Below are 26,766 nucleotides of genomic sequence, written 5' to 3' on the forward strand. Positions count from 1 at the left end.
CACTGCCCTCCATGCCTTCTTTACTTGAGAAGGCTTCCTGCATGATTCAGTGCAGCAGATTAGATCTCCAGGGTACTCCTCCAACACGGAAGAGCTAGAGGGGGAAGGCAATGGTGGGAGTGGACCAATGGGCAATTCCCTTCTCTCCCCATCCCATGATGCTAGTCATACGTGGGGAGAACTTCTGAACAGGCTTGAGCAACACAGGGACAACATCAAAGGAGGATCAGGTGTGTAGCCTGGAGTGTGCGCTTGGATCCAGCAATGCCACTAGACACACAGGTGGTCCCAGTGGTTAGAAAAGTCTTTTATGAGCTAGGGATGATACATTGAATGCATCTTCCCTAGACAGAGCTAGCCTAGCTAGTTATCCATGTTCTTGTCTGGATTCCTGTAATGCATTATGTTCAGGGTTTCCTTTTCAAAGTGGTCTGGAATCTTCAACATTCAAACCAGGGCACTGAGAAGGGGACTTGTTAATGGGGGATGGCCTATGTGATCCAGGGTTCCACTTTGAACCATCCATTTGACTCTCCTGGAGGCCATCTGCCTTCCTCCCCTGCCATCCATAGCGGTGTTAGCAATTAGCTCAAGTAAGGATGCCCACCCCCCATCTTTAAAGCTGTTCCAATTGTCATTAATATGAAGTTAACATAATCCTGCTTTCCCCACTTAAACACAGTAGCTCTGTAGTAACTAAAACCTTACAGCTCAATAGATTAGCAGACTAATAGGGAATGTAGTATGAAGGCATCAGCCTTTTAAAGTGCAGGGGAAGGTGCCAACTTTCCTTTCACGGCCTACCCATAATTTTCATTAAGTCCAGAGTACAAAATAGTCTAAGCACACTACCATCATTGAGCCTTCTCAGAAAAGACAATTCAAGAGTATTTCTCTTGTCAGCAGATGAAGACAAACATCTTCTAAAATACAGACCGTTCTTGAACTAGGATGGCTTTGCAATACAGAGTAAGTAATAATAAAGTTGTCAACAGGTGGCATCTGTCAAAGTATTGATCCCACTGATTGGTGGCGTTAACTCTCACCCTCATCAGGCGTTGCTTCGAAACTGATCTCCCCTCCTCCCTTATCTTTTAAAAGGGGCTGGGTCCATCTTCAGGAAGGTTTGTGCTGCCTTCACCTGGCGTGACGATGAAGCACGGGGGTCGCACCTTTCCCCCTCTGACCCTTTTTTCTACATCTCCCCCAAACTGGGGTCTGACTTTGACTTCTAGCCTTGACACAGACTACATGCACTGTCCCTCCTCAGTGTCTTTCAAATGTCTGATCCATGTTACAACACTGAAGTCATGGATGAGGAATCTAATGAAAGTGAAAAATCTACCCTGATTTCTTTATGCATGCAGTTTTAATGCCCCAGTTCTGTCTTTTCATGAAATTGCACAGAGACTGCCTCATCTAGCTCCTATAAAGTTTATCTCATTGTGAAATGTCTTTGATAGAATCCATACTTTTCTTAAGATCATGTTCCTATAGTCTCTCTAGCGACAAAGTCAGATAGAAAACTGCTTCATTCTTTGGTCTGCCTCACTTCTACTCTCTGAAATAAAAGTTGGTATCCTCCAGTGACGTTTTTACATTTCACAAATACCCTTGGAAAATAATATTGCTTAAATGATCCCAGTACACTTTCAAGCTTTGTTAGTTTAAAAACCAGCATTCCAGATTGATCTCAGCTTGCTTTTGTACTCAGTAATCCTTTAAAAGCCACGATGATACACAGGCAATTTAATAAACAAAACCATGTCTGGCCAGCTGTCAGCCACCTCTGCTGCATTACGTTTCCTTTCATGATTGCTCCCAAATGTTTATCTCTCAACACAGGCATTTTATATTTATTTACCAGTTCTTGTTTCCTGCGCATTTAGAATGTTAATATATCTAGTGAAGTTCATGTGTCTGTCTTTTTAAAAAATATTATTTTATTATTTTCTTAAATAGAATACAGAAAAAAGAAAGAGGTGTGTGTGTGTATATGTAAAATAAACTAAAATAAAACTGACAAATTTTCCAATCACTTCAAATCAATTATAAATCATTAACTACTTTTAAAAGAGCTTCCTTTTACATCCTATTAATTGTACTGGTTATAATAGAATTTCCATTTGTCATTAAATTCTTCAATCGGTCTTCTATTTACATAATTAATTAACTGCATACTCTGCAAACTAATTTTTTCAGTCTTCAATTGTTGGGGATTCCGGTGTTTTTCATTTAGAGGCAATTGTAATTCTTGCTGCAGTTGTCATATATTTAAATAACTCTGACATATTCTTTGAAAAGTCTCTGGCATTATATTCAAAAGCATATTTTTAAGACTCATAGTAAACTTAGTTTTAAAGGTTTTGAGTATTTCCACATGTATCCATTCCCAAAAACTTTTAATTGTGAAACCACAAGTCCACCACATATGGCAGAAAGTCCCATCCACCCTGTTACATTTTCCATTATAGTTCTTATGCATTTTAATGTCTTTTAAAATGAATTTAATGTATTTCCATAAAGCTTCTCATTGACAAGGTTATATTTCTTCTCCAAGATTTTTGCTTCCAGATTGTCATACATTTCTTGTCTTGTTGATTTTCAGTGTCATGCTGTAGTAACTGTTTGTAAAGTCTTCCTAATAAGTGATCATTTTGTTATGCAATCAACTTTTCAAAATCTGTCAAATCTCTTACAGTACCTTTCCCTGACTGTGTTTTCCCTTTCAGTCTTGAAACCAGTTGGTGATAAATGAACCATTGTATATTTTTTCCTTCATCTTTTAGTTGTTGCCAAGATTTGACTTATCCTTGTTGGTTGATCAAAGCCCCAAAAATGATAAAACCATTATTTTTCCTTAAGTATTTTCTGTATGCTTCAACTGGGGACATCAGAGGGGGGATTGTAGGATTAATTTTATTTCTCATGGAATACCAAATTTGTATTAGGTCATCTCTTAATGGAAGATTATTATTTGATATCAAGGCCATTTTAACTGACCTTTTGATCCACAAGAGGTTGTGAATTCCATCTTCAAAATTTGCTATTTCTAACTTTGCTTGCCTATCACCAGCAGTTATAATCCAATCTGTAATCCAAACCAGGTCAGCTGCATATTAGTATAGTTTTAAATTAGGTACTGCAAGGCCTCCTCTCTGCTTTTCATCCTGAAAGATTTTAAATCTAATCCTTGACTTTTTGCCATTCTAAATAAAGGTATTTAGCTGTCTTTGCCACTCTTGGAGAGTTTTCCCTGGTATAGCCATTGGTATCATCCGGAATAGAAAATTCAATTTAGGTAATACATTCATTTTTATAATAGAAATTCTTCCTAGACATGATACATTTAGTTTAGCCCATTTTTGTAGATCTTTTAGGATCTTCATCCATGTTATTTGATAATTATCTTGAAATAGGGAGTATCATTATGTCCTGTTATATTTATCCCTAAATATTTAACTGGGGTTGAGGTTATTTGACATCCTGAAACCCTTTTTATACTGTCCTCTTCTAGTTTTTTAGTATATATTTTGTTTTTTGCTTATTAATCTTATAGCCTGTATAAAGTCCAAATTTTAAAATTTGCTCTATTATATACTGTATAGACTGATGTGGATTTATAATGGTCAAGAACATGTCATCAGCATAACTTTTCATTTTATATTCTTCTCCATCTGCTTTAATTTTTGGATCTTTTCTTTTTTGCTAAAATTTCCAGTACTAGAATAAATAAAAGGCATGATAAAGGGTATCCTTGGCATGTTCTCTTCTCTATTTGAAAACTGTCAGTTAATATGCCATGAATAAGCCCCTTAGTGCATGGATTAGTATAAACTGCTTGAATTAAATTCATAAAGCTTGAACCACAGTCTAAGTATTGGAGAGTTTTCATTAAGAAAGGCCAGGACACATTATCAAAAGCTTTCTCCCCTTCTGAAAAGATAAATGCAGCCTCCTCCTCCTCCTTCTTGACTAATTCAATTGCATCAATCACATAACATATGTCGTCTTTCATACCTCTTTCTGGGACAAATCCAGTCTGATCTGTATGAATCTATACATAGAGATTCTATGCATATGAATCTATTTTCCTATACAGTATAAAAATAGGCTGGTAAGACTGTGGTAACATGGGATCATCACTTTATGTGTCAATGTTATATGAGCTTCCTGCCATGTTGGCAGTAATATTTTCTTTTCTTTAATTTCATTCATTACTTGCTGAAGTGGTAATATTAACTTTTCCTCTACACACTTGTAATACATAGCAGTAAATATGTTAGAACCAGGTGCTTTATCTTTTTTAAATTTTCTAATAGCTTGTGATAGTTCTTGAATAGTAATAGTATCAGTCAGTATTTTCCTCTGCTCTGGGAGGAATTTCACAAGACATGTTTCTTTTATGTATTGGTACATTCTGTCTTCTGAAGTCAGTATTTACTAGTAAATTGATTATGGATTTCCTTTTCAACATATGTTATTCCATTGTCTTTTTTTCACCCATGTGATAGACCTTCTTTCCATTTTTTTCTTAAGGTAATATGCTAAATATTTCCTAGGTTTATTTGCATGTTCAAAGTGCCTTTCTTTTAAAAATCTCAACTTCTTTTGCATCCTCTCTCTCTCTATCACGTCTAGTTGATTTCTTAATTTTCTGAGTTCAATTAAGATTGATTTGTCTTGTACTTTTTATGGTGATTCTCTAGTATTTGAATTCATTCCAGAAGTTTTTTACTTTGTTCTGATTTCTCTCTTTCTTAACATTATTGCTAAAAAGTTTCCTCTCATATAAGCTTTATTGGCTTTCCATATTGTAACTATAGGCACGTCACTTGTATTAGTCTAAAAAATTCTTCCAGTTCTTCTTCTAACTTTTTCAAGATATCTTCTTGTAACAAAAGATTGCCATTAAGTCTCCATCTACTTCCTCCAACTTGTTCTTCCCACTATATTATCCCCAATTGGGTTGTGGTCACAAAGCATCTTGGGTTGGATCATTATAGCCTCTAGATTCATAATTAAGTTTTTAGATACCCAACACACATCAATCCTAGAGTATGTCTGGTGCCTATCAGAAAAAAGTATAGTCTCTAGCTCTAGGATTTTAGAATCTCCATGCATCTTCTAAATGTAACTTTTCCATATAATTAATTTTTTTTAGGAAGTTTGCTCCCTTTTACATTTATCCTTATAAGGGTCTATAACTCCACTCATATCACCAATAATCAAAACTACTTCTCCTTGAAAATCCAGTATTGATTGAATAAAATTTCATAGAGCTTTTCTTTTGCATCATTTGGGGCATACATTGATGCCAATGTATTTATCTTCTCATTCGGGAGTCTTATCAAAACAATGACTCTTCCTTTTGAGTCTTTTAATTCTTCTATTTATTTATTTAGGAGACTTCTATGCCGCCCCATTCGCCGAAGCCTCAGGGTGGCTCACAACCATAAATAAACTTCAAAATACAATAATATAAATTAACAATATAAATTAAGTCACCCTGGCCAAAGAATAAAATGAATAAATAATATTAATAATTAAAATACAACTTTTAAACCTTGATTATTGATATAAATGGAAACTCCTCCCTTTTTTATGTGAGCTGACACTTTATTCATTTTGCCCACTCTCTTATAGTTCAAAATATGAGTAATTTTATTCTTTATATGAGTTTCTTGAATACATATTATATCTGCCCTTTGTTTTCTTAAAAAGTTGAAAGCTTTAGTTCACTTGGAAGGAGAGTTCATTCCATTGATAGTTATTGATAAAATCTTCATTCTGTTTCTGTTATTCAATTTAAGGAGCTTAAGCAATTATCTCTTTTCAAATTTATTATCAGTATTTATAAAGCGTTTCTAATCTTCCTGTCAGAGTCTTCAAAGTATCTTCTGATTCATAGATTGCTATATCTTCTCCATTTTCTCTGTTGATCTCCATTTATTCTCTCCATTAAAACGCCAACATCCAAGTCAGACTTTCCTTTTTGAGTTTATTCCCCTCCTCCTCTCCACCTTCACCTTTCACATTTCCTCATAACTGTAAAGTAAGCTCACAATTTAACATAGCACTTTAAAGTAGAAGACTTAGAAGAGGAGAGGCAAGAAACAAAGATAAAGTCAATTATTCAGCTTTTTAAGAGTGTAATAGCTATTAGTCGCATACTATCTCTATTAAAATATTAGTTTAAATTAATTTGTTACAGAGGGGCATTGTCTTGAGCCTTTTCTAGAAACTTGCTTCAGGAGCAAGGCACTTTCTAATTTATTTATTGCTTTTATAGACCGTCCTATTACTAGTGTCTCAGGATGGTTTACAACAGTTTTGTAAGCTTATTTTTCTCCCATCTCCAACAGGAGGTGTTGATGTTTCCTAATTCATTTTATTTCTGCATCACACTTGGCCAGCCTTTGTTTCATTAATTCTTCCTGCAAGACTCAGGAGTGAGGGAGAACATAACCTCCCAAAATATCAACTTTGAATCAGAGTTGTCCGGAAGAAACAAGTTATGTATAAATCAGTTCAAAAGCAGCAAAAAGGACAAGAAAGCACCACTCCAGCTCAAACATCCAGCAGCTCCCATCATAGAAAAAAAATAAAGACCAAGGATGGGAGACCCCTGCCTCTTTCATCACACCAATGATTCAGCTGTATCAAGGTCAGTTTTCAGTATCCATAATTCTTGTTTCCCTAAGCAAAGGTATCAGAAAAATTTGCAGCTGTTAAGGTCTATTTAAAGTTCTGATAAAACATCAAGAAATGGTCTGTTTCAGAGTCCTTTCCAAATACGTAAACAAAAATGCCTAAGAATCTGAGTTGCAGTCAAGATCTCAGCCTTGGTTTGGAGCTGTCCTTCACCACAATTCATGTACAAATCAATTCAAAGCAACAAAAAGTACAAGAAAGCACTTCCCCAGCTCAAACATCCAGTGGCTCCTAAGTTGTGGCGAAAGCAACAAAAGGAGACAGTCATCTTTCTCATCACACAGAAACTTCAGTTGTACCAAGGCCAGATTTCACTATCCATAATTCTTAGTTTCTGAAGCAAAGATATCAGACAACTTTGCAGCTGTTAAGGTCTGGTAAAAGTTCAGATAAAGCATTATTTCTTATCAGGAAACTCTCCATTTCAGAGTCCTTTCCAAATCTGCAAACAAAAATTCTTAAGGGTCTAGGTTGCAGCAAGTTCGAATATTATTCCCTTGGCTCAAAAAGTAGAATAAAATAAAAAATAAAAGTATGAAGATGATAGAAAGAAGGGAAGAGAAAGGTGAAAAAAGTATATATGTGGGGACGGAGTTCAGTTCTGTAACATTTTTTTCAGTTTACCTTATCTGGCCAACTTGATGTAATCAGAGCTACAGACTGACAGTGTTCAAGGCGACCTGTCATTTAGAGAGGTAAAAGCACTCTCAAAGATGATTTATAAATGTTTAAATAAAATAAGATACAGAGCAACAGACAGTGCTGTCAGCTACTCGCTATTCCCCCAGAAGTCCCACCATTTATTCTCACTCATGTGTCTGTCTTGACCAATTACACAACTAGCAGAAATTCAGTGGCTGAAGCTTTCCTCATCACCCTACCACTTCTTGAATTTCTGCACATAAGGAAATTCACAAAAAGAAGCTCAGGCTGTGACACATCCATGATGTGGTATTGACTTCACGAATTAGAACTTTCACACAGTAAGTTTTCCAACTCTCCATCTGTGTGGATTGTGAGTAAGGAAAAATCACTGCATGAAGGGTCTATTTTACAACATTTGATCTGTTTCATGGCTGGTAGGTCTTGCTGGTGTAGTGGTTAAGAATGTAGGCCTGGGACTCAGCAGATCTAGGTACACATTTCCACTCTGTCATGGAGCTCACTGGGTGGTTTTGGGCCAGTCCAGTCAGTCATCCCAACCTACCTCACAAGGTTCCTGTTGTGAGGATAAGATTGGGAGGAGGAAGAGAATTCTATAAGCTTCCTTGAGCTCCTTGAAAGGACAAAAAGGCAAGATATAAATATAATAAATAAACTTTGTATGGGACATGAACTGACCTAATTTACATGTAACTTTGGTCTTTCATGTTCCTAACATCACCCTACAGCAGCTGATAAATACTTGCTTAAAAGGTGACATGAAAGCCCTTGTCAACTTCCTAGTTTGATGATGATCAAGTAGCTTTATAGTCAGTAATTACTAGCAGCTGTCAAAAGCTTGATGTCAATCTCTGCTAAAGATATTGGCCTTGCTTTTATGTCCATCAAATCTGATCTGATACAAACCATCTCACATAAACAAGAGGACAGTTAAATATTTTGCTGAGCTGCAAGGTTTGTGTCACAAACAATCCACAACCATTTTCTCAGATAGTCTCTCAGAAGCCTTTGGAAATCTTAGGAATTATATTATACCTCAGAAAATATGGCCTCTGTGGGTCATGTGGAAGTAGAGAGGAATGGAGAGGAATTTTCAGTACAAACTGTGACTGGCCCAAAGTCCCCATGGCTGTGTGGGGGGCAGAACTCAGATCTCCTGAGTTCCAGTGCTGCATGTTTAACCATTACACCGCATTGGCTCTAAGTCTTCTTTCAAAAGAGGATCTGTGTCCTGCTTGGCAAAGATCGAGTATACCTGATTACGATAAACATGAACTGCATCCTAGACCCATGGGTGATATGCTAGATGGCTGGAGGAAGGCTTATCTTGTCTCTGTCTTCAAAAAGGGAAAAGAGTGGGGAACTGGGAACTACAGTCTGGCACTGATCCCTGGGAAGATTCTGCAATAAGTTATAGAACAGTTGATCTGCAGATACCTTGAAAACAGTACAGTGAGTCCTAGAAGTCAACCTGGATTTGTCTTGAATAAATCAGTATTGAATAATTTGTCATGAATAAATCAGTAATAAATAAGCCAGATTAATCTGATATCATTGTTATCAGGTAATTTCCCTGGCGGACTGTGGGAATACTGTGGGAATGATATATCTTGATTCCATCAAAGTTTTTGATAAAGCTCCTCATGACTTCGTGATAGCAAACTAGCTAAAAGTGGGTTAGATATGACAACTCTCAGGTGGACCTACAGATGGCTACAGAACTGGACTCAAAGACAGTTCATCAATGGCACCTTCCCAAATTGGGGAGAGGTTAAGTGTGGGTGCTGTAGGGCTGAATCCTGGGTCCAGTGTTCTTCAACATTTTTATTAATGTTTTATTATTTGGATGAGGAGGTACAACAAAATGCTTATCAAATTTGCAGATGACACAAAACTGGATGGGGCAGCTAATACCTTGGGAGCAGAAATTAGATTCAAAGAGATCTTGATAGGTTGGAATGCTGGACTGAAAACAACAGAATGGAATTAAATAGGCACAATGCCTAGTCTGGCACCTGGGAAAAAGAAACCAAATGCATCTTTACAAGATGGTGAATACTTGGCTCAGCAGTACTTCGAATGAGAAGGAATTGTTGTCCATCACAAGCTGAATATAAGTAAATGATGTAGTGTGGCTAAAAGAAAAAGAAAAATGCTATTTCGGGCTACATGAATGGAAGTCCTTTTCTATGTGCAGAAAGATGCACAGGGTGGTCCCTCCAGTCTATCTCTGCATGGAGAGAGGGAATGCTCTTTATGCAGAGAAAGAGGAATCCTACAAGTTCCATTTGGGTGTTCAGGCAAGAGAGGAGGGAATGCTCCAGCCCCGCCTCTCTCCATTGTCCCAGTTGTCACTGATGCATGGAGGGTGACTGCCTCCCTCCATGCATCAGAGGACAGAGCCTCTTGCCTCCATGGAAGCTTTCCATACAAGCCAGACCACCAGAAGAGGAGCATTTTGGCTCACCTTGAGAGTGTCCACAGAGGAGGCACTCTTCTTCCGTCAATCACTCTCCATGCATAGCGGGGCAACGGAAGAGGCAGGGCTAGCATGCACACCCTCCTCATGTGTTGAAGCAACCGGTTCCAGGGATGCCTGAATAGAGCTATGGAGTGTGCAGCATGCTAGGCAACTCCTTGCATAACGCCACTCTTATTTAATACAAGGATCATGGGGATGACTGGGATCCAACAGAAAATGCAGCCCCCTCTTAGCCTGTCCTGCTAAACACTCACAGGAAGGAGAACGGGTGTGAGAGTCAGCCTCCCTGCTTGGGAAGGTTACTGCCTGCGGTGGGAAGCCTGGTCTACTCAGGTATCCCCATTCAAACCATATGTAAAGCAGGCTCCCTGGAGAAGATGTTCAGTCTCAAACTTCCAAACTTCATAAAATATGACAGATTTGCTTCAGTCTTTATTGGGATTTATACATTTCACACCTGAACACAGACCCAAACAGAAACTATGGTCCAAGTTAATACATTTAAAAGCTAGCAATGTAATTCACACTCTTCCCCCCATGCTACAAAAACTGTTTAACTGGATACATGTATTTAGAATACATGTATTTGGAATACATGAATACATAGGGTTTTTTTTAATGTGCAAGAACACATTCAAATCCAGAGGATAATCATGCACATATTTCCAAGCAGAAAATTAATGAATACATTTGAGAAAGTATGCAGGGAAATATGCACAAATGTTCATATAAAAATAAAAAGACATACCAAAAGATTTGAGGCATGAATGGGTTTCAGATAAGAATTCAGAGAACTTCCTGCATTCATAGGCAACTGGAAAGGGCGTGATGTGGGAGGCAGCTCCAGGATGCACATCCCATTTCTCATCACCATACAGGGGATGCAGAACCCCATGTAGGCATTCTAAGGTCCAGACTAAATATTCTTGCAATATTCTTCCTATGCATATTGCTGATTTACTCCTGCATAAGCATGAACAACCCTGATTTGGATTGGGACCATGGTACTCCCAGAAGGATACGGAAACCTTCCCCCATCTTTTTTCCTATGAAATTTTGCAGTGGGGGAAAAGCCCCCCAACTACCACTTCCACTGGAGTCAATGGAGACTTTTTTTCTTTCTGCCCTTCCCTTTCCTTCCTCTCTGAAGGTTAGGTGGAATTTCATTTTAGAAGGGGGTGTGGGGTGGACAGTTTATCTCTGTATCATGAGAGCCAGTGTGGCACAGCTGTTAGAATGCCGGACTGGGACTCAGGAAATGTGGGTTCTAGTCCCCACCTGGCCAGAAATCTCACTGGTCAACTGTTCAGTCCTGTCTAATACTCCCAGGCTGACCTACCTCACAGATTTGCTGTTGTGAGGATGAAATGGAGAGGAGGAGAAGCCTGCAAGTCACCCTGAATTCTTTGTGAGAAGAAGAAAGGTGGGGGAAATGCAATCTGATGACGATAAGAACATTTTGTTTGCCTTTAGAATAGGGCTTCTGATCATGGAGTGGGAAGAGCTGACAGGGCAATGTTTCAATTTTCCATTACCACCACCACCAGTTCATGGACCAGGACCTCTCAGTCGTACTTGTTGCCACCCCTAGGTACCCAACTGAAAGAAAAGCTGTATAGTTTCTCCCATGAGTTTCATTTGTACAAAGAGCTCCTTGTTTCTCCCCTTGAAGTATTATAACTCCTGGCTCTAAGGCCATAAAGGAAAAAAAAATACTTAAAAGCATCCTACACAGAAGCATGATGAAATTTGGACATGGTAGGCATGTCATGAGTGGAACTGACTGGAACTGGGGGTTGACTGGATGGCCTGGGAGGCCCCTTCTGACACGCTCTGTTTCTATGTTTTTATGTTCTAATTTTTCCTTATAACCCCCTATGAAAGGGCTTAAACTGGATTTCAAGAATCATAGTTCCCTAGGCACTGCATCTATCATTTTGAAATTTTGTAAGTTTCTTGCCTGGGGATATTTCTATGACCTGTTACATTTTCATGCTAATTTACATACATGACTTTCTTCCACAAACTGGAGTTGTCTCCTTCCACATGAACTGGTTTGTTACTTAGGGTTGTTACTTAGCCTAGAAAACCTCTAGACTTTTCAGTACAAGGTTCCACAAGAGATATAGGCAAATAACTCTGCCATCTTTTGCAGACTCTCAAAATGCCAAGCCTACTCTTATACAAGGTCCCTGTCATTATCATTTTGCAAATTAGCAGATAGAATCACTGCAAAAGAGGCAAATAATCTTGAGGATTTCATTTAATTCTGTTAAGACATTAAAAAAGGTATCAGCATATCCCTATAAAAAATCAAAATCTAAAGGCACATAGCAAACAAACTAACAAAAAATCCTGCATCTGTTTTCCTGTAATTGGGCAGCTGTAATATCTTCCAATGGGGCTACTATGCCTGAAAATATAATTCAGTTCTGACCAAGAAAAAAAAAGTTAGTGCTTTTAAAATTTCCCTGGACAGTTAACACCAAGTCTTGGTATTCCAAACCTTGATGGATTCATTACTGAGTCTGGACCAACTCCAGAGTGATCTGAACAGAAGTGGTATGTTTTCCAAAGTGCCTAACAATGTTCTGAGTTGAGGTGTGCGTGTAAAAATCCACATTTGCATTATGGGCCCAAGCCCTGCATCTTTTAAGCACCTAGCGATGCTTCTCTGTACTGCTAATCTTCTCAAGAATGTCCTTAGCATTACAGTTCTAGAACTAAGTACGATTGTTCTGCTAGAAGAGGTCTGCTCCAATGCATAACTGCTTAGTCATATGCTTTTATCTGTGCAATAAGCAGCATAATATGAAAGATTGATCTTTTTACTTGCTCTAATTTCATCAAAAGATTTATTGACACTTGGCCTTTAATTCTTTAGAGACTGATATTGCATTTTAGAGATCAGCATGGATATTTTTCTTTCACACATTCGGGCCCAGTTTCATTTAGCTAATACGTATTTGACAACACTCAAATACTGTGTTCGATTTTCTACAACACAAAGAACTTCAATCACACTTTTATATTAAATTTGTAGGTGGAAATGATTAAATACATATTTATATGGATTCTGTGTCAGCTAAAATTATGGGCATATTATGAGGAGGCCATAATATTAGAAAACACAACAAAGCTCCTTCTTTGGTTTATTGACATATATCTTGGCCTTCTTGTTTCAGTTGTACTTTTCACTGATATGGGAAATTGTCGACATGAGTAAGTGACCATAGGAATAAGTGTAAGCAGAAGTACTGAACTAAAATTCCAGATACTATAGCTGGGAAATTGAAAAGTGGCAGCAAGAACAAACTGGTCAATAAATTGTATCTGATTTCTCCTATTTTATTCATGATATAATATATGGGCTTTTACTGCACCTAACCAAATCCCTCCCTTTTGAAATTCACTTCCAAAATAGTTTCACCACCATGAAGCACCACGGACAGCTCCTCTAGAGCGTAAAACATAAACTCCCCTCTGCAGAGTCATCAGCCTCCCGGGCATTTCAGGAGCTTGTCGTCATAACAAGGACCAGTTGTGGGCTTTCCCCTTACTTTTAAAAGTCCCTTTCCCGGTTCAGGGGGGATTGGGCTGGGTTGGGATTTCAAGTTGTTGCCCTCTGTGGCCATGGCAGTAACAGCACAAGGGAAACTCTTCAGGGGGGCATCATTTCTCTGCTCGCAATGCTGAAATTAACCATTTCCTTCTCCAGAATGCCACAGGAATTAAATGCATATTTCCCGTGACATTTTGGGAGAAGGAAAATGGTGGTCGCTAGTGAGACACCATCCATAAAGCGTCTTCACCTTTGTTACTACCACTGCTGCAGGTGGCAACAAAACGATGCATTTCCATTATTGGGTGAGAGCTTTTGCTGTAAAGGAAGCCACCAGTGCTCGCCATCACTGCCGTGGCTCGCGTGCACCCCAAAGACTGCCAATGTCTGCGCTTCCTCCCAAGTCACCCCACCCAGAGAAGGTTCGCCTGGTGCCAATGCTTCTTTCCTTTTGGCACCAGGTGAACCCTTTTTATTTTCCCACTATTTTAAAGCCTAAGTTATCTTAATCTGTGGTTTTACATTTAATATTGGATGCTGTGCTACTTTTACTTTTACTTTTATCTTTATCTTATTTTATTGTTGTTATTGTGAACCATCCTGAGGGGCCTGTGATGGGATGGTATACAAAAGTTTTTAATAAATAAGATCAGGAACCGAAATTCAATTACCTTCCTGCAAAAATCACCCACATGTTAAGCTCAGTTATTGCCTTCCCTGACGTTTAGAGAATAGGAGCTATTTTTCCAGTACTAGAGTTCTTGAGAGGAAAGAGTCAATGTACCAAACTAATCATATTCAGGAAGAGCTGGGAGATGAGGAGAATGCAAAGCCTGGGCATTCTGCTCCATGGGTGTTGGAGGCCAGACAACTGTGCTGATCTGAAGGAGAAGCAGAAGGTGCTGGTCTGTGGCTCTTGGCTCTCCAGTGAACAAGTGGTAGCAAGGATGAAGAAGAGGAAGAGGAGTCCTAGCAGTCAGTGGTGACAATGAGCAGGAGGAGGGGGACAGCACTGAGGCTGCCCTGCCCAAAGGCCGTCAACACCCGGGCTGGCACCATTTGGAACTATTTACAAGATGGATGCTCAGTGCATGGGGGGAGTCTTGCTATGCCTCCTGGGCTTCCACACTGCTGTGAGGATGCAAGCAACATACTCCGCGGCACACCCAGCAGATGTGCTTCACAGTGGATAATCAGCCGAGATGGCAAGCAGTCTTTCAAGGGCTCTTGTCAGCGACTGCTGATATGCCTATTGCAGAATCGTGGATAAGCTTCAAAGGAGCCCTAGGATTCCCCAGAGCACAGTTTGAAAATCAGTGCTCCGCAGCTTTGTTCTAATGTTTGTTCATAATTTAACCATAAAAAGCTGCAGATTTAGCATCAGTCAGGGGCTTGGCCCAGTCAGCACAGCCCTACCTGGATGTGCTCACTTTCCCTGTTCATAGCTTGAAGCTGGCAGGGAAAAACATCCTTCACAGCCTTGCATATGAAGCTGTAAACTTTATACTGCCGTGATGGATGCTGCAGCTAGATCGGTATTCCCTGCAGTAGAGGTGTAAAAAGGTCCACGTGCCTAAGCAGCCAGGGAGCTGTAATCAGCTCTGAATCCTAGCACATGTCTGTTGTGTGTGTACATATCTGCTCTTCACACTTCAACGTTTGCTGTGGGAAAGCACAATAGCCACAACAAGCACAGTGGTGCATAAAGGGCACCTCTGCCCCCCTCCCACTTTTTAAGCTAATTCTCTGATCCTCACAGATGAAGATCAGCAAGAGAGAAAGAGACAGAGAGAGAATTATGCAAGACCACTTAGCCTCATGGCTCAGGCCAGCTCCTTCAAGTTGAGCCTGCACTTGAGTCCGACACCATCCACTTTACCACGCTGCCACTAAGATGAACCATTGCTTTTCCTGCTTTAATTATCTCAGCCTTTAGACATGACTTGCTTATAACTAACTCCAATCCTACTGTATTTGTCACAGGGACTGGTATAAACAAGTGACAGTAATAAACAAATTGTATGCTGCAATTTGTTAGCCCCTGGGAGCAGCAAGGAGAAACTATTGATTTTTCATCAAAGGTCTGGGAAGATAAGCCATAAACTACTTTCAAAGAACATTTGCCTCCCAGAATTAAATTCCCAGATGCACCCTATGCAACCCCCCAAAGTCAATTGCTTCTTTGCAGATGTCTTTAAATCAAATCTGAAGACAGCAAACAAGTTTCATTGCACCCCTGGTGTCAGTGAGAGGGGGACAAAATGACATGCAATGGAAACCACATTTTGGCACTGATGAATGAACATGGATTGGTAGTGAGTTGTCCTGTGAAATTGATTCCTGTGAAATGTCTAGATTTCTAGACATAAGCATTAGCTGCATTATGTTTATCACAATTACGGACATGGTCATTCCCATTCCTGAAGGCTATTTGAGGTGGACGTTTCCAACTATTTCTACAGGTTTGTACACCCCTGGGCAGAAGAACCTTAATGGCCCTTCCCTCTGTATGCCCGCCTTCTCAGCCCATCATTTCTGGAGACTTGTTCCTCTCCCTTCTCATCACAACTTTTCCTTGCTTGCTTGCCTGGTAGTGAGCACACAGGGAGCAAGTAGGTTGAGCAGCGTGATATGGCGAGAAACTTGCAGTGATCAAGAAGAGAAGCAACTTTAGTGAGTCTTGTGAGTGGACGCCTGCTCGGATGTGACCATGTGCTTGCAATGCAATTGTATTGGTTCTTAGAATCACAGAATCCTACAACAGTCGAGTTGGAAGGGGCCAATAAGGCCATCGCGTCCAACTCTGCTCAGTGAAGCACCACATGCTAAAGCATCCCTGACAGATGGTTGTGCAGGTGCATCTTGAATGACTCCAGTGTGGGAGAGCCCATGGCCTGAGATCTAGCTGGAATTTGCCTTCCTGGAACTTGAGCCCATTATTCCATCTCCTGCAAGCTTTGGGATGAGTTTTCTCTCACCTCCTTTGGCAAGAAAGTTTGAGCTGAGATAACTTATAAAATAGATAGTTATGCACCTGTTATCCAGTAAAAGGTGGTGTGTTCAAGGAACAAGGAAACCACCTGTCCTTCCCAGTCTGTTGACCACTTAATGCAACACAAGGCATGCCATCTTTTTAAACCTCCTTTATGTTCCTATTAGTACAAGAATGATTGTACTAATAGCAGCCACTGTTCTCATAATTTAAAATCCTAAATTTTGTGAGTAAATTAAACTGGCTTCTTTAAAAAAACAACATGAAGGCTCCCCACTCCCCAGTACAGCAGTGTTCATTCCTATTAAATGCCAGGCAACCTTGAATGCTTGGGACAGGAAAAATAGATTTAATTACATGTGTCATTCGGAGGCCGTTTTGTCAGAGCTCTCTGATGAAACTGTTAAGTCTTTAGCAGATAAGAGAAATTACTGTGTTGCTTATAAAAGTTTCTCATTAAATGAGCAAGAAAAAATAATTAATTTTAGTTGCCAATCAAAGCATTGAACAAAGTGTGGAAAGGGCATATAAAAACTAGGGAGTTTTAGTCTCCTGGTTTTAATTTCCATGTATATTCAGGATTACTTGGTCTTTTGTTAGCCAATGTTATTAATTTCTATTCGGTTTTAGGTCACCTGCCTGGCTTTGTCCAGTTTGAGTCCAAGGAGCTGTTGCTTTCTTCTAGTCATAGAAGATCAGATTTCCTGCTCCAGTCTGGTTCCTTTTTTGATATCATGTTCGGGATCACTGTTAGCTTTTAGAGGAGCAATAGCTCAATTGAAATACAATGTGTGGATCTTTAATTTTATTATTTTATTTTATTAGCAATGCTTGGAAATCCGTTAAGCTTGCATGTGGTTTTGATTGTGCCAGAAGCAGGGAGGATTTCCTTGAAGTTAAAAGGTACAATTAATCTCCTGTTGCACTTCCAATTAACTAAATTGCTAACCTTATTGTGAAAAGTAGGAATGCAATTGAGTTGCTGCTTGAGGCATGCTAACAGGGTGGGGAATGAAGTAATTTAATTAACTGGCTTCTAGTACATTAAGAAGCATGGTTCTTTCCATTCTTCTCCCTCAATACCTTCACAAAGATCAAGAAATAATGTGGGTCCTTGTATCACAAGAGAGATGAGTACTGTGCTCAATTTTCAGTGTCTCACATAGCCTTTGTCGAGGCAGAGCCTACAGATGTGGAAGAGTGAATCCAAAGTTGGCTACTCCTTCCAATTGCCGCTGGTTCCAAACATCCTATTGCTGCTGAAATATTGCTCCTTCAGGAGCAAGGTGGCTCTTACATTAGCTTAGTGTCCTGGTTGCAGTTCCTATACAACTGCTCTGATTCTGTAAGTCACAGGAAGATGATACAGAAGAGAATGTTATGTGGTCACTTCCAGCTCCAGGGATGCTCCTGCCCTGGTTCCTGGGAACCTTAGCATGGTAAAGTAACTACATCCCAAGCTCTCATAAATATCCCACTAAAGCCCCACAGTGTCTTAAGGTAGTGTAAAGCTCAGTGTGTTCAGCCTAGCACACTGGAGCTTTCCGGGTGAAAAGCATGCAAGCTCCTGAGTGGCTGGGTTTGCCTGGCACGTCAAGCCACAGTGACAGGCTTTTAAATATCTTTGCTTGTCTGTTATGTCATCTGAACTCAGCTGAGGTGCTCCAGAATGGTATGTTTTATCCTGAGAGTCCATGATAACAAGCAATGGTTTGTTCACAGGTTTCTGCTTACTGCAATTGCTTGTTGTGCTGGCCAAGTCCAGTCGCCAGTGTGGTAGAAAGGCCAGTGTGGTAGAAAGGCCTGGGCAGGAGAGCTGCTCTGTCACTCTACCTAAGTGGCTAGCCAGAGAGTGCTGAAGGCAGCTCTCCCTCATATATGAGCAGAAGGGGGGGCAGGGCATCCTGGCTGATTAATCCCCCCCCCCCCGCTCATGCATCAGGGAAACCCCTTGGATGCAAGCAGAGGGCAGGAGCTCAGCTGGGCTGCACTGCCCAGTGGGAGGCAAAGCCGCTTAGTCCTGCTCCTGCCGGAGAGGAAGGGGGGGACGATGCTCTGCCCCAACCTGCATGAGAGGCTTTTTCTTCAGTAGGACTGGGGAAGGGAGAACCTGGGCTGGGGAGGATGCTCCTTTCTCAGTGGACGCTCCTAGCCCAGGCCCACCTTGCCTCACTTCTAGGGGTGAGGCTGGGAAATGCGGAGCCCTGGACATCCTTGCTTAGCCCAGGTCCTCTTTCCCTTTTCTCTCCAGTAGCCATTAAATAGAGGGCAGGTCTGCCGCCCCCCCTCCCCCACTCCATTCCTGCTAGGGAGAAAGACACTCCTACAGGCACCAGACTGGGGATGTGGGCTGGTACCAGAGCACCTTTCCCCCAATAAAGACTGATAAAGCGGGGCAAGCCCAATGGCTTTTCCTCCCTCCCACTTGGGATAGTGGCACTTTGGCGGGTACCAGGGCTGGGGGGGCTGGAATTTGCCAAAATGCTGTTCTCCACAGTGGGAGCAGGCAAGAGCTCCCTTGAGCTCTTCTTCACTCCTGCTGGACAGAAAGAAGGGAGAACATGGGTTAGGCAGGGCTGCCCCATCCCCAGCACATCCTGCTCTGAGCTTTGGAAAAGCAGACTGCTCATTTTTTGACCAATCCACTTCAAATTAGTTCACATTGGAAGAAATAACATATTCCTGCTGGGAAAATTCATTTCTTCCGCAGTGGCTGGGACAGTCCCTGCTCAGCTCAAAAGGAACAGGGCATTCTGCAGGGGGTGATACGGTCAGTGACAAAAGTGACTTCCAAGTGACAGAAGTCAGTGCTGTGCTCCTCTGACCACTGGCCTCACAAGAGGCTGGTGGCCCCAATCTGAGTGGGGCAGTGTATCCATTCAGGGCTGTAGTCTGAACCTTTCCTGAGCTGTGTGTGTTGCTGACCCCATTTTAGGAAAGGGGGTATGATGCAGCGTTATGGTTGTCAAATTCAGGTTAAAACCCAGAGTGGATGCCTGATCCCTGGATATGGGAGCCCCTAGCCTTCATTGCTTGTTTCTGCTCTGCCACTGGCAACTGTGAACACATTTCTTCTGAGGAAAATGTAGATGCTGGGAATCCTCTGAGAGTTAAAGGATAGCTTCTCCAATCTAAATTGAATAATCTGTCCTAATTCAGTTTGCTCTGTCATAATTTCTGTGAAGGCACATTAAGTTTCATAAAAACAGCATTATCTCTAAGATGACATTGGGACTTACATTGATATCTTCCAGATCTAAAAAGTTCAGCATAACGCCGTTGCGTTTCCAGATGATCGGAGGCCTCAGGGGTCCATGCACAGCACAAGTCAAGACGGTGCTGAGCCCGACCGTAACTGTGGTAATGCTGACCTTCTGCTCTTCAGCAAGGGTAAGTTGGACCACCTCTGTGGAAGGAATAACAGAAAAGAATTACCACAATTCTAATCCCCCCATGTGCAGCCGGGCTTTTCTCTGACTGACTGGTGGGTTTCAGCTACCACAAAGGCATGGACTGCAAAAAAGGTCAATGGTAGAAGAAGAATGTGAAAGGGATACACATCAACAAGCCTGTATTACAACATAATCTCCTATTTCATGCTCCTTGGTTGTCAGAGCATCTCTTGGCTGTTTAGCGATATCATCCATTCTCATTTGTATCCTGCATAATCAGATTTACATCCCCCCTTCATCCTAGCAGCCAGGAGTAAAAGCATAAATCTGAAGTTTGCAATAGACATGGCCTCTCAGCCAGGGAGAGCTGGTCTGGCAGCACAGCTCCTCATCCATTGCAGCTTCGTAGGAGTGCTGTAGGAGTGGTCCCTGGTGGGAAAGTGCTCCCGTTCGGAGACAGGGCTCTGCACTATGGACAGCTCCTGTAAAGGTCAGCATAAAAGTTGCAATGGGGGAGGGGTGCCACTGGCACAGGGAACGGGGTCTTTTCAGCCTGGAGTCTCCAGGGGGATCTACAGGCATGTGAGGGGGTGTCACAGGGAGATGGGTAGGGACCTGTTTTCCCCTGCAGAAGAGGGCAGGACATGCTCCAACAGAGCCAAGCTCAAGGAATCAAGGTTCAATTTGGATGCCAGGAAGCACTTCCTGACATTTAGGACCCCGAGGGTGTGGAATGGCCTTCCATGGGAGGTGGTTGAGGCCCCATCGGTGAGGGTGTTCAAGGATAGGCTGGACATGCACATGGTGGGCCTGTTGTGAGTGGAACCGGCTAGAGCTGGGGGTCAGACTAGATGGACCAGGAGGCCCTGACTGACTCGCTCTGTTTCTGTTTCTATGACTGTGCAAGTATCAGTGAAAATCAGATCATGTGAGTTCATTGAACAGTTGTAATAAACATGTGATTTACCAGAACTGCACCACAGTTTTGATTTATTTATTCAGTTTATTTCTAGATTAAAAACTCTCTAAAGTAAGGACAAGGGATCTGATCAGGATGTGTATTTATAATCACAATTCACATAATCAAAAAAATAAGACAACACAGGGTAGAAACAGAAGCAGCTGATCAAGGAGGGAATGATCAAAGCAGGTGGGAAGTTTGCCGTGATGGAAGTGGGAAAAATCAGAGTTACTACTGCAAAAGCATTTAGGAGCCACTGCTCAGACCAGGGGAAGCAATTAGCTTTCTGTCCACTTATCTCAGGAAACCAGAACACTCATCCTGCCAAAACAAAGTTGACCTCTGTCAAGAGCTATTCATGGGTACAAAACATGATGGTTATACACTGCCTCCAGGATCAGAGCAATATGCTCTGAATATCGGTCACTGGTGAAACAAGATAAACCCATATCGAAACACATGTGGATTTTTGCACAGACTTTTAAAAATCAGATTTGCAGACTGGTACAGGAATGGGACACCCTGAACTTAATGCAGGAAAGATGAAACACGAAGTGTAAATGCCTTTGGGCTTGAATGGCTTGACACCTCACAAAACCTGGCATTTGGCGTAATGAGATGTGGGACAAGGAGTGAGTGGGACCTTAAAGAGGCCCATTCCAAGACATGGGATCGGTCAAGGTGCGCGGCGTGTGCCACCCGGCCCTTTGGGCAAAGGACCAGCCTGGGCTTTGGGTGGTCATTCCTTATGGGGGCTGTGAAGGGTTTGCAAGATTTCTGATTGGCTGCTGACATGGTTCTTGTGGCCCTCACAAAGATGGCCCTCTTTAGCTAGCTGTGCAGATGGGTAATGGGGCTTTGAGTGTGGGGGGAATTACAGCTGTACGTTATTATTGCTGATATTACATATTGTATTATGTATTATAGTGTATTATTATCAATATTATGTATTGCTTATATTATGAGAGTGTGTGTTATATTATTTTGCATTGCGTACAATTAAATATTGTATTGCTTGATTGTATTGTCTGAATATGTTATTGTATTTTTATGGAATATATATTTTCTTGTTCTGTTGCAAGCCACCCTATGGGCTATGCGATGTTTTCACCTGGCATTTTAAAACAAGAGTTGGTGCCAGCTGTATGTCCATGGGGAGTGAGTCCCACAGTCTAGGAGCTGCTGCCAAAAATTGCCCCCCCCCATCCCTTTCTCCTTTGATCTCATGGGGGGGGGTATTCAGAGGAGGAGTTCCGAGGAGGATCTAAGTGGGCAGATAGGTATATATGGAGAGAGGCAGTCCTGCAGGTACTCTGGTCCCAAGCTATTTGGGGCTTTATATGTCAAAGACAACACGGTGAATTAAGCCCAGACTGGAAAAGGGAGTCAATGCAGCTGACAGAGGATCGGCGTAATATGTTCTTGCCCGCCAGTCTTTGGAAGCAACCATGCTGCCCTGTTCTGTATTAGTTGTAGTGTTCAAACTGTTTTCAAAAGTAACCACATGTGGCACACATTAATCCTGGCAAGAGGTTACCAGCACATGGATCACTGTGACAAGCCTTTGCTCTTCCAAATCAGAAGAAAGTTGCTCCTGGCCACTGAGTCCACCTAGAAGACCACGGAGAGCTCAGAGCCAGGAGCACCCCTAAGCTATGAACCTTACCCTTTAGGAGGAGTACAACCCCATCCAGAGGAGGCTGAAATTGTTCTAGTTGGAGTGCCTACCAGCAGCAACTCCACCTTGTCTGGATTCAGCTTCAGTTTATTGGCCTTCATCTAGCCCATTACCAAATTCAGGCACCAGTCCAGGACAGCCACCACCTCGCCTGGGTCAGTTGAAAATGTGAGGCAGAGCTGGGTGTTGTCAGCATACTGATGTCTCCTCAGCCCACCTCTTTGGATGACCTCATCCAGGGGTTTCATGTAGATATTAAAAAGCATGAGGGACAGAATCAATCTCCGTGGAATTCCATGACACAGTCACCATGGTGCAGAGTGACAGTCCCCTGCCACCATCTGGAACCAGTCAGTCAAGTAAGAGTGGGACCATCAGGAGGCCAATAGGAACTCTACCATTTTAGTGGAAAGGTTCCTACTGCCTTCTGCATGCTGAGATTCAGAATTGGTGCAGTGCCCTCCCCATCCACCCTCATCCCAGTATGGAGATGGGACGAGAGGAAAAGTCACTCCTGCTGAAATTCTCCCTGCCATTGAGTTCTTATAGCAGCACAGAAGGCCTACCAGAGAAAGGTGGCAGCCCAGAGGAGGTTGCACAGCAGCGTGCAGACCAAATGAGCTCCCTGCCATATTTTCTCTTCTGCTGGGAAGTGAATTTGATGATCCGTTGCTCAGCTTTGAAGCAAGCAGGATGGTCAGCTCAGGCAAACATTCCCACCAGACATGCACTGCACCAATTTTGCTGATTCTGAGTCTGATTCAGAAGAGGGGATGGGATGGGATTAAAGGGCAGGACTTGCTCAAGGCCCTGGGATTCAGCAGGGGGTGGAGGCACTAGGGATTAGCTCAAGGGAAAAGAGGGGGAAGAGGTGGGGACCAACCCTGGGATCAGTGTGGAGGCACAGGAGGAGGGAGGGGCTGTTGAGGCGGGGGAATCTTCAAATGGAGATCAGCCCCTCCCCTAGCAGCTGGCCCCTGTGGCCAGGAATTAACAGAGGTGGGAGGCCCAATTAGATGAAGTGTGTAGCAAAGAGTTGTACTTGCTTCCACAGTGCCCCCCTCCAAGGATTGGGACACACACATGCTCATAAGGAGAGTTTTGGGAAGTAATCACTAGATTAGGTTCAACAAACCACTTTGTCTACGCTCAGAGACTTGATGGAATGATCTATGTGTAAAAACAATAAATAGAACAGCTTGTCAGAGGGAGGAAATGAAGTTCACAATAATTCTAACCATTCTAAACACCTTTGTATGAATGGATGGTTAGACATCAGCAGGCCATTTCCTCCTTTCCTCATTCATACAACAATTTGTATTGGGATCATTAATAACATTGCTTAAGATGCAGACAGCCGTACATTTTACCCACTCAAAAAACACTACAGCAGAATTATCATTTGCAAAGCCAACTGTTATAAAAGATGACAACAACCACTTAGCTTCCTGTGCCTGGCTCTACTGACAGGTAAAGGCTCTACTGACAGGTAAAGGCACTTGATGGTGAAATTACTGTTGATGGTGGAGAGTTGTTATTAAGCATTTCAACTGGGGACACCAAGGAATGGTAGAGTAATCAGGCTGCATTGTCAAAACCACAACATTTACAGTTTTATCATTCCCTCGGTGCCTTTTCTTGGCTGTGCAACTGAGGGTTTGGCAAAAAAAGATCTTGGAACTATGTTTAATTTAAATGCTCCAAACTGAGCTTCCAAGTTAATAGCCCATCAAGATGACTTTTAAGGGGGGCAGTTCACTCCCTTTGGTATGCTGTTGATCCAGTCTGTGCCTGCCAAACAAACAATGGAGCAACTGCACTGATTCCAGGAGGCACAACATTTCTGGAGTTCATGTATACTGTATGCCTGCAGATTTCTGTTGTTTGGCAGCTGCTGGATGGATATTGCTCACTGAAAAACAACTGCCATGTTAAAAGAGAAAGAGAGAAATAATAAACCTTGACATCACTGGAATTAAAGCTGGCTAGGAATTTACAGGAGCCTTATCATGATTAAGTAACAGGAGTAATCAGGGTTGAGATCGAGCAGTTTCCTTTCAAAGCTGACGTTCTTCCAGAGGCAATATTTTTGCCACATTGAACGATTACATACTTTTGTTCATTTCGATAACAACCATAGTGCAATAAGAAATAAGCTGTTGATGTGGAAGAACCCAACAAGCTACACAAGCCTTTAAGAAGTGTAAAGTGTAGGTTGTAGTGATTTGCAGCAATGGAAAATTTGTTCTATTTGCGCTCAAGAGCCTCTCAACACTCTTCCAATCCAGTGGCAAAATTGGCTGAGGCTTCTGTAAAAGGGCTTGAAATATTCCTGCAACGTTGGAGTCATGGACCGTGGATATGTGTAAATCATATAAATTTAGGAACCAGGGCTGACTTGTGAGATCTGAATCATGGTAGTTCTCGCTGTAGTATTTTGCTTGAGCAGTATGGAAGCCTCCCCTTCTCACTGCATATGCTCACCCTCTATTGGGTTATCTTGACTTTTCTGGCAGTTAATTTCAGAAAAGCTGCACAAAACATGTGCACATTCTAGGCCTGTGCCCCACTATTTTCACAAATATACACAATTTTGTGCAATTGTGAGCAATTTACACTGATCTCTGAAAATTATGGTGTGGAATCCTTACCTGTGCACACATTTCTATGGCTTAAATAAACTTTTCAAGTTGTGGCCTGTTTGAAAAATGTAAATTCACATTTGCCATGTCAGTTCGAGCTGCAGCTAGGACAAGATTGAAGGAATGGAAACCATGGGGCTGAGTCAAGAAAATCCACTGGATTTTCACTTCCCCATCAGATTCCTGACACATCCCTAGTGGGCTGAAGAACTATTTAACACCCCCCACACACACACACACTGGTGCATGGGAACACGGAGACTTGATGTTCAGATAACCTTAGACTTGAAGGGAAAACAATAGAAAACATACCCTGCTCCTCTTTGTAAGTGTCAAGGCCGATTAGCCTTTACGAGAAACTTTGATTAGGGATTGAATCACTGGATAATCTGATCACATGCCCTTTGCTGCCTCACAATCCTTTCCCTTTATTTATGTCCAGAGAAATTAGGTATCCACTCTGAAACACCAATCAGTGAATCTGACAGAGCCTGGACCTGCTTTAGGGGCAAAGTACTTTTTAGCCATGCTCTAGTTGACATCAGAAAAGATAGGCCAAATTATTAACCTTCCCTCTTGCAAATGGATGTGGCACGTTGCTAGCCTCTCCATGGACAGCGTTCATCTTTTCCCTTCAAGCAGGAAAGGGCCGCCTGTTACTGAGGGACCACAGTCTGGGGATGCTCACCTGAGCACGCTGAAACAGACACTCCAGTGAACTGGTAATATCAGTTTTAGCCAAGCTGAGATACATAGTGTGACTACGGGCACAGAAAAGGTGTAGGGCAGCATGAGAGTGAGACCATCAGGCACATACCTGCTTTCCAGAGGTCCCCTAAATACAGTCTCTCACACACACGTTACTCACAGACTCAAAATAAAAGAGAAACAGAAGAGAAAAAAGGAAACTTTTCAGGCAGGAACATCTCCCCCAGTGATGCTGGCATCTGTGCCCTTTCTTCCCTCTCTCTCCTTGTGCTGCACCTGTTGTCGATGCCATTGTGGCTTACCTTCACCTGGCGTGCTTCAGAGGAAGCAGCAGTTGTACCTGGCCTGTTCTTTGCCCCACAGAACCTCTAGGTGGCCCCCCATGGACCCAAAGGCATGCTGGGAAAATCAGGGAGCCAGCGGTATCTGCTTTAGGGTATGCCCAGTTGCCAGGTCATGCATACATTTGGCTCTGTAGCTCACACTTGGTGATGTATGTATGTATGTATGTATGTATGTATGTATTTCTATACTGTCCCATAGTCGAAGCTCTCTGAGTGGTTTACAATGATCCATAAAAGCAAACTACAATACAAATGCCATAAAATCAAACTGAGTGACATTGAACATTTTTAACAGCTAAAATATATAGTAAAAAGGAAAACACCTGGGATGGATAATCCCTTTAAGCCCCCGGGCAGCCAAGCAAATCTTTAAAGACCTCCACATAAAGGGCTGTCTTAACCCAAACCTGAACCTGTCTTAACTTGGCACTGAGAGGACAAGAAGGCAAGCACCAGACAACAGCAACGGAGTCCAAAACGTTCTGCTTTCCGCAGTCATTAGAGACCAACTAGAAATGGCAGTGCGGTTGCAGCAAGCTATTCAGAAGCAGGGACAAATCCACTGAAAGGGTACCCCTTTCATTATGGGGAGTAAGGTGCAGCTTATGTAAGGCCCTGGAAGGCTGAC

General features: G+C 42.0%; 1 protein-coding gene across 1 annotated transcript in view; it reads right to left on the minus strand.

Moving 5' to 3' along the window:
• FSTL4 (follistatin like 4) overlaps positions 1 to 26,766 on the minus strand; it is a 326,227-nt gene that overhangs the window by 46,433 nt on the left and 253,028 nt on the right. The window contains exon 5 of the mRNA XM_044454601.1: positions 19,653 to 19,819. Within this exon, the coding sequence (XP_044310536.1) occupies positions 19,653 to 19,819 (167 nt within the window). The remainder of the gene's footprint in view (positions 1 to 19,652; positions 19,820 to 26,766) is intronic.

The sequence above is a fragment of the Varanus komodoensis genome, unplaced genomic scaffold (assembly GCF_004798865.1).
Source record: "Varanus komodoensis strain SLA01 unplaced genomic scaffold, ASM479886v1 scaffold7_3, whole genome shotgun sequence".
NCBI lineage: Eukaryota > Metazoa > Chordata > Lepidosauria > Squamata > Varanidae > Varanus > Varanus komodoensis.